This window comes from Mus caroli, chromosome 18 (assembly GCF_900094665.2).
Source record: "Mus caroli chromosome 18, CAROLI_EIJ_v1.1, whole genome shotgun sequence".
Lineage (NCBI taxonomy): Eukaryota > Metazoa > Chordata > Mammalia > Rodentia > Muridae > Mus > Mus caroli.
The window spans coordinates 74,211,654-74,219,722 of record NC_034587.1 but is presented as its reverse complement, the minus strand read 5'-3'; the positions used below and the strand labels follow the sequence as shown (position 1 = coordinate 74,219,722).

Below are 8,069 nucleotides of genomic sequence, written 5' to 3'. Positions count from 1 at the left end.
TTGAACTCTGGACTTTCAGAAGAGCAGTCGGGTGCTCTTACCCACTGAGCCATCTCACCAGCCCGGTTCTAATTCTTGAATTCACAGAGACTACTGGGTGCTACCCTGAGAGTTCCTGACCCCAGAGGCCGGGAGTGGGCTGAGAATCCACATTCCTACCCAGCCCTTGGATTATGCACTAAAAACCGGTATCAGAAAGTTGAAGAACTTTCCAGCTTGAATCTTTTTTGTTTCCTCTTGAAAATTATGGAGGTGGGTACTCTCCTTAGAACCCAGCAAGTACAGGCAAGACTCTCAGAGTAATTACAGTGCTCAGTCCACCATTAACTGACGCAGCTGTCTCGTGCCTGGGCTAACCAAATATTAGACTAAACCTCTGGACTGAGCTGGACAGTGAGGTCAGGATGGGGAGGAGGCGAAAAGATGAAAATGAGAGGAAATTATTCCGGTTCCTTCTGTTCATGTAAATGCTCGATTTTTAACTCGCCTTCGTGCTCATTGACTGAATGAAACACAGTGTGCAAAAATAAACAAATTCTCAGGTTCTAGAAGGAAGATGAGCCCCATCCAGAGCTGCTTTCAATCTCAGTCCCAGATGCCTACCTCGCAGGCCTTAATGTGTTCACTCTGCCAGTCTTCTCGAACCTTCTCCAGCATGTTGATGTGCAGCATGTACGCTTTGTCTGTGATGGGGAGAGGGGAAGCGAGACTTAGGAACTAGACAGGCTTGTTACATTGTAGCTGTTCCTTTCTGGTGCCTGTTAACGCTACACATTCAGAGTAATGTAAACAGCCCCCAACCAACCCTCTCCATCCATCAGAGCACGTTCTCTCTCACCTGAGTCCTCTACTGCAGTCTTTGAAGTGGCCAGTTTCACAAAAAGCTGTGAGGACCAAAACCAGAAAGAGATTAGGAAAGATGATCCCACTTCCATGAACAAACGCATGTAAAAGCAACAACAACAACAGAGAGGTAAGGTCGGTCTACTTCCTATAGACTTTCCACTTAGAAGCAAATCTTTCATCTCTGTTCTTTAATCTCATCAGAAAACAGATATCCTACATCCTCCTAGAGATGTAAATTGTGCATAATATTATATTCAGATTATATATTACTGAATTTATTTTTAAATTTTATTTTTCTATTTTGTGTGTGTATAGGTGTTTTGTTTGCATGTACGTCTGTGTACTACGTTCTTGCCTGGTTCCTGCAGAGGCCAGAAGAGGGCATCGTACTCCAGGGGACTGGAATTATAGGTGGTTGAGAGCTGCCTTGTTGGTTTTGGAAATTGAACTCAGGTCCTCTGCAAGAGCAGTCAATACTCTAAACAGCTAAGCCATCACTACCGCCATATTATAAAATTTATTGTTTAATGTATTGGTTATTATTATTCCAGTTATATTATTAAATATATAATCCCTGCCCTCAAGAAGCATGCTGTCAACAAAGAATACAGAAGCTGAGTTTTGAAGATAACTTAAAAAAAAAAAAATCAGGGCTGGAGAGATGGCACAGCAGTTCAGAGCACTGACTGTTCTTCCAGCAGTTCTAAGTTCAGTTCCCAGCAACCACATAGTGGCTCACAACCATCTGTAATGGGATCTGATGCTCTCTTCTCGTGTGTCTGAAGACAGCTACAGTATATTCATATAAATTAAATAAGTAATTAAATACATCTTTTTTTTTTTAAATCAGACTTCCAATTCTAATCACTGTTTCCTAATAGCGTGCTTCTCGGGTACCTTCCCCAACCTCAAAATGTTAACAAGGGCTTTTTCTGACTTTGGCTATAAGTATTTTTTTTTAATAATTTAAGCTTTTCGGTTAGCTTTATTTTTTGTTTTGTGGGATGGGGTTTCACTGTGCAGCCCAGTCTGGCACTAACCTCATGCTCTCCTGCCTCGCCCTTCTGAGAACTAGAATGTCGTGCAAGTACATCCAGCCAGACCCTGAGCTGGCTTTAGGCAGACTCCAGGGAATCTCTGACTCTTCAGGTTGTAGACCACGCTGCGTACCTTTTCTTGTTGCCGTTGGTTGGCCACATTGGCGCTGCGGTGGACAGCCTGCTCTGCCTCATCCTTGTCGCGGCACTTCTGCTCATAATTCTTCTTGGCCTTTGTGTAAACAGAGGAAGGGGACAGGTGAGCAGGTATAAAGTTTGAAAATTGGCTGGCCCTCCCGGACCTCCAGGCCAGGTCCACGCACACCAACTGAGGTCCACACCCACCAACTGAGCTCTGATTGGTGCTGTAGATCAGACTCACTCCCTAGTTCTCGCTCTTTTCCAAACTATTCGCAGAGTGTCCCCCTCCCCACCTCCCCAGCCAAAGGAAATAATAACTGCCATTGGCTAGCACGAAGCACATGAGCTCTAAAGACTAAGAAATGGGATTTGAAATGTATATGACTGATTTTTATAATTTCTCTTTATTCTTGAAATAGTCAGACAAATTATACAGTACAATAAGATTGTATCCAACCATTGCATATAACTACTGTGTAACCCAAGATTTATGTAACATCCATAATCCTTAGAGTCTATGTGCAATCACATGGTCACAGGAACCAACTTCCTCTCTTTCTAAACTGGCATCAGTATTCTAGAGTCTCCAGCCACTGCCATGCACAGTAGGGGGCACACCAATGCCATCCATCATTGGTTCACTTTAGTATATTCGAGTTTGTTTGGTCTTATTTTGTTTGTTTGGAGACAGGGTTTCTCTGTATAACAGAGTTCTGGCTGTCCTGGACTCAACCTGGAGTCCAGGCTAGCCTCAAACTCACAGAGATCTGCCTGCCTCTGCCTCCCAAGTGCTGGGATTAAAGGCATGCGTGGCCATGCCTAGTCCCGTGTTTCTACTTTAAAGACTTCTGTTTTACAGCGTTTAAAGTAGCCAACAGCCAGTTGGCTTATACCAGTTTTACTACCGGGATTATGGGACCACTTCATAAATTCTAATACTTATGGGGTTACTTCATAAACTCTAATAAAGCTATGAATCAAACAACTGGCAAATAAATAAATATGACAGTTAAACTTGACTAAGAATAAAGATGTCCTCTCTTGGTTGGAGACATGGCTCAACCACTAGATGTTAAGCTCCCAGTCAAAAATACAAGTCTTTTCTTCGTTTGCTTCCTCCGCGGTTGCCTGTGAAACAGAGATCAAATGCAAGAACCAGAATGCAGAGGTTCAAATCCTAGCCTCCCCATTATCTATGGTTTTTTTTTTAAATAAATTGCTTAGTGTCTTTGATTCCCCACCTATAAAGGAAAAATTTTTAGGCTATATATATATATAGTATATATTTATCTTCAAAGGCATATAAAAATTAAAATATGAACTGTACTTTTATAACTATTACACATTGACATGTGAAATTAAACCTACAAATCAAGAAACTCCAATGGCTGGGTGGCTCCTTTGGAGAGAGAGCCTGTGTCACTGTTACACACTCTTCCCTTCGGTTCTCATAATTAAGTTTCCATAATTAACTTAAAGTTAGCTTTTCCCAGGCTTTTTCTATATGCTATCTGTTACACTGTTATCATATAAATTTTTATGGGTGGAAATAGTAAGCTCCTGGTTTTTGTCATTGTAAAAACGCATGACAATCGTGCGAAAAGACCTGTGTAGCAATTCCTTTTTACACAATATCTCAGAGTCACCTCTCTCTACTGGGCAAGATCACTTTTGTTCCACACTTCTTCGTGGTCCTGAGGATGGACCCCCAGGCCTCTGCACTGCTAGGGAAGCACCCTACAATTGGCTACATCTAAGGCTTTGGTTTTCTGAGGCGTGGTCTCATTACCAAATTCAGGCTTCCTTTGGACTCCTCTATGTAACCGAGGCTGGCTCAAACTCATGACCCTACTGCCTCTGATTCCTAAATTGCTGGGATTGCACATACTGTTTTTGGTTTTGTTTGTTTTGGTTTCTTGGTTGGTTAGTTGATTGGTTAGTTTTTATGAGACTGGTCTTTCTATATAGTCCTGGCTGGCCTGTAATTCATTATGTAGACCAGGCTGGCCTCAAACACAAAGAGATTCTCCTGCCTCTGTCTCCCAAGTGTTAGGATTAAAGGGCTTTGCCACTCTACGCAGTTTATGAAACTTTTGATGGCTGTAAAACACATATACTTATTTAATTCATTTTATATATGAATATAGCCACAAAATATAATATACGCTGTGCTATAATGTTTTTAGAATATAGTATATGTTACTCCTATAATAAAATTTTATCAGTTTCCCTTTCTTTAGATATAATGTATACTGTCTTTTGAGTAATATAAATTTCTTTATACAGGATCAGTTCTAGTGTGATTATCTGCTGAGAGATCTGTATAACTGGGTTGGCAAGGTGCCTCAGTAGATAGAGGCCCTTGCTGCAAGCCAAACAACTGAAGCTTGATTCTCAGAACCCACATAGTGGAGAGGGAGAACTAACTCCCTAAAACTTTCCTCTGATCTCCACATGCACACCACCCATGCTATGTGCACAATAATGTGTGTAATGAAATGAAAACAAGTATAGAATAATCAACTTTTAAAGATATGTGTATCCCTTTCTCTAAAATGGCTGCAGCTTTTAATTCTCCCAGAAATAATCAGAAAGTCTGTATTTCCCTACCAACACCAAATACGGCCAGCACGTTTTATCTTTCTTAGTGCTCACACTAAGATGTTGGTTGTGCTGTGTCAGCTTAACACAGGCTGTAGTCACCTAAGAGGAGGGGACTTCCATTGAGGAAAGGCCTCCCTAAGATCCAGCTGTAAGGCATTTTCTTGATTAGTGATTAATGAGGGAGGGCCCAGTTCATTATAAGTGGTGCCAACCCTGGCACTGTTTGAGTTCCTGACCTGACTTCTTTAAACAATAAACTCTTTCATCTTCAAAAAGCTTTGGTCATGGTACTTCACCATAGCAAGAATAACTCTAATTAAGGCAGTAGTCTATTATCTTATATCTGTCTTTACTAAAGGGGCACATTTTCTATCCCGTGTCTTTTATCTGTTTATCTATTGAATACCTTTTATTTTGTTTATTTTCAGGCTGATACAAAATACTTATCTCATTACTTTATGCAACAAAATTATGATAAAGACATCTTTTAAACCTATAAATAATGTATGAAAGCTTCCAAACATTTATATTTTGCAATCGGCCAGGAATATCGAGGGTTTTCATTGAGTTTTTAGTACTAGGGATTGAGCCTGGAGCTCATGGTGCCTGCAGCTGAACTATAGCCTGAGCCCTTTTAACTGATTTGTAAAAATGCAGCATGCGTTAGAAACACTAAACAGGGCGGCTGGAGAGATGGCTCAGCGACTGATAAAGAGCATTGACTGATCTTCCAGAGGTCCTGAATTCAATTCCCAACAACTACATGGTGGGTCACAACCATCTGTAATGGGATTCGATGCCCTCTTCTGGTGTGTCTGAAGAGAGCATACTGTGCACTCACATACATAAGATAAAAAAATAATTCTTTAAAAAGAAGGAAAAAGAAACATTGAACAGCTGTATGGTATACAAGTCACAAACACCCACCCCCGTTTCATAAAAGTTGGATCACAAGATGACCCAGCTGGTAAGTGCTTGACAACCTGAGTTCAATCCCTGACCCACATGTAGAATGAAAGAATCTATTCTTTCTGGTTGTTCTTGACCCCCTACACATGCAGAAAATAAATATTGGAATATATATATATATATATATATACATATATATATATATGTATATATATATATATATACCCAAGTATATCATTTTCACTTAAAGGTGTCTTAAATTTTAATGTTATTAAATTACTTATTTTTCTCTTTTATTGTTTAATAAAGTATGGTAAGTAGTTTTTTCCCATGTTGTAACATATTCTTCATAATTGTGTATTTTTACAGATCGATCGTTTTAATTTTATCTTTAACTCTGTGTGTCTGTATAGTGTGCAGGTGATCGCTATGGACTCAAGTGCAATGCTCCTGGAGGTTAGAAGAGGGCACCAATACTCTGGTGCCGAGTTACAGGCAGTTATGAGCCCCAGAAACTAAATACTAGGCCTCTGCAAGCCCGCAGCTGCTCTTAACTGCTGAGCCATCTAGCTGACCCTTATGATTGGTTGTTATTGTTCTTGTTGTTTTGAGAGATGACTCTCTATGCAGCCTGGGCTAACCTGGAACTTGTTATGTAGACCAAGGCTGACCTTGAAGTCATAGAGATCCACCTGCCTCTGCCTCCCAAGTGTTGGGGTTTAAGGCATGAGCCACCAGGCATGGCGCTAAACATATTTGAAAGGCTGCCTGCTATCTATAGCCCTTCTTCCACGTTCAGTCATTAAATCATTATAGTTCTCATTATGACAGTTAATACTCTTGCTCTTCTGGTTTCTGGATGATTCCTGGAGGTAAAGTCTTAGATTCTTAGCATAATATTGTTGAGATTTTTTTTTGGTCATATTTATAACCAAAAAAACATATTGGGAAAAAAAAACCCTCCCTTTTAAAAAGAGGTTTTGGAAGATAAAGAACCAGCCCCTTCGAGGAAGAGGCCACCTGAGTGAGGAGTTTAAGGTCATCTGTTTACCAGGCTCCAAGGGACACCAACTCCCTGTTGAAGGACCATCAGTGACAGGAACTGCAGTTATCTCTTTTTCCATGAAGAAGCAGTGGCCACCACTTGGGGAACATGAGCTACTTGATAATAACCAGGCCCCCCCCTCCAGAGTGGGGGCAATGAGAAGTCAGAGCTTCTGCTGTGGTCAGAGGGGAAGTTGACCTCTTATCCCCAGATAGCAGTAATAAGTCACTTGCCTCACCCCGTGCGGGAGGGCTATCACAGGAAACCAGCTAAACAGGACTTAAGTAACCCAAAGCTTTTCAGTGATACTGTAAACATAGCAAATCAACTGAATATCACCCAAACCAAGAGTTAGGGGGAAAAAAATATGCCAAACAGGATGGACAAAAGCAACCAACAGATTCCAACAGATGTTAGAATTACCTGACTGCAAAGGTAATTCTACAACCACCCACCCAAACAATCTGAAGCTAAACAGCCTGGCAAAGCTACAGAAGAGCTAAGCAATGAAAGGGAAGATAAAGGGAAGCCAAGAGGAATCTTAGAGCTGAAAAGTAGCTTAGAAACACAGAAGCCTGTGAGGAAGAGAGGAGATGAAGGCTGAATGAGCAGCAAGGTGTGGACATTGCCCAGGGTGAGCAAGAGTGTGTTTGGCATTTTCTCATGGAGGTTACCAAAAGGCAGCTGGTGGCATTTACTTTAGGTCACAGTCCATCGTGGCAGGGAAGGTACAGTGGAGTCCATGACAACAGAGCCTGGCCCTCCTCACAGCTCAGCGTATTGGACCAGAAGCAGAGCAGGGGAATGGCTGTGTTCAACGGGCTTTGTCCCTTTCCCGTTTTTTGATTCAGACTCAGCCCAGGCTGCAGGATGGTGTCACCATGTTCAGGGCATGACGTCCATCATTAATTCAGCCTCTGGGGAAAGACCTTCACAGAAAAAAAAAAACACTCCAAGGTATACATCATTAATACCCTTGGTGTTTTAAATCCAATCGCACTGGCGATCAAAAGTAAAGATCACTAAAGACAGAAAAGAGGCTGAGAGAATTTAACAGAGCCTCTGGGACCTTTTGTACAAAGAGAAGCAAGCCAGTACTCGTGGACTTGGAATCTCAGAAGAGAAGACAGGCTAAAAATACACTTGAGGACGTAACTGGGGAGATTCCAACTTTTTAAAAAGATGTAACCTACAGATTAATGGTAACTGAACTCCAAACTAGAAGATCCTAAAGGCACCGAGGCATATGACTGAACTACTAAAAGCTCAAGACAAAGAAAATGTCTTAAAACAATGACAGTAATGACATCTTATCTTAAAGAAAAAGCAACTTGAATGACACAGATTCCTTACTGGGAACAGTGAGAACCAAAAGGGAGAAGGAGAAAAGAACTGTGGGAACTGAGGGGACCTGTGGGAACTGAGGGGACCTGTGGGAACTGAGGGGACCTGTGGGAACTGAGGGGACCTGTGGGAACTGAGGGGAC

General features: G+C 41.4%; 1 protein-coding gene across 1 annotated transcript in view; it reads right to left on the bottom strand.

The window, feature by feature from the left end:
• Pstpip2 (proline-serine-threonine phosphatase interacting protein 2) overlaps positions 1-8,069 on the bottom strand; it is an 84,228-nt gene that overhangs the window by 6,851 nt on the left and 69,308 nt on the right. The window contains exons 9-11 of the mRNA XM_029472120.1: positions 2,017-2,115; positions 839-884; positions 604-683 (exon numbers count right to left, since the gene is read on the bottom strand). Of these exons, the coding sequence (XP_029327980.1) occupies positions 604-683; positions 839-884; positions 2,017-2,115 (225 nt within the window). The remainder of the gene's footprint in view (positions 1-603; positions 684-838; positions 885-2,016; positions 2,116-8,069) is intronic.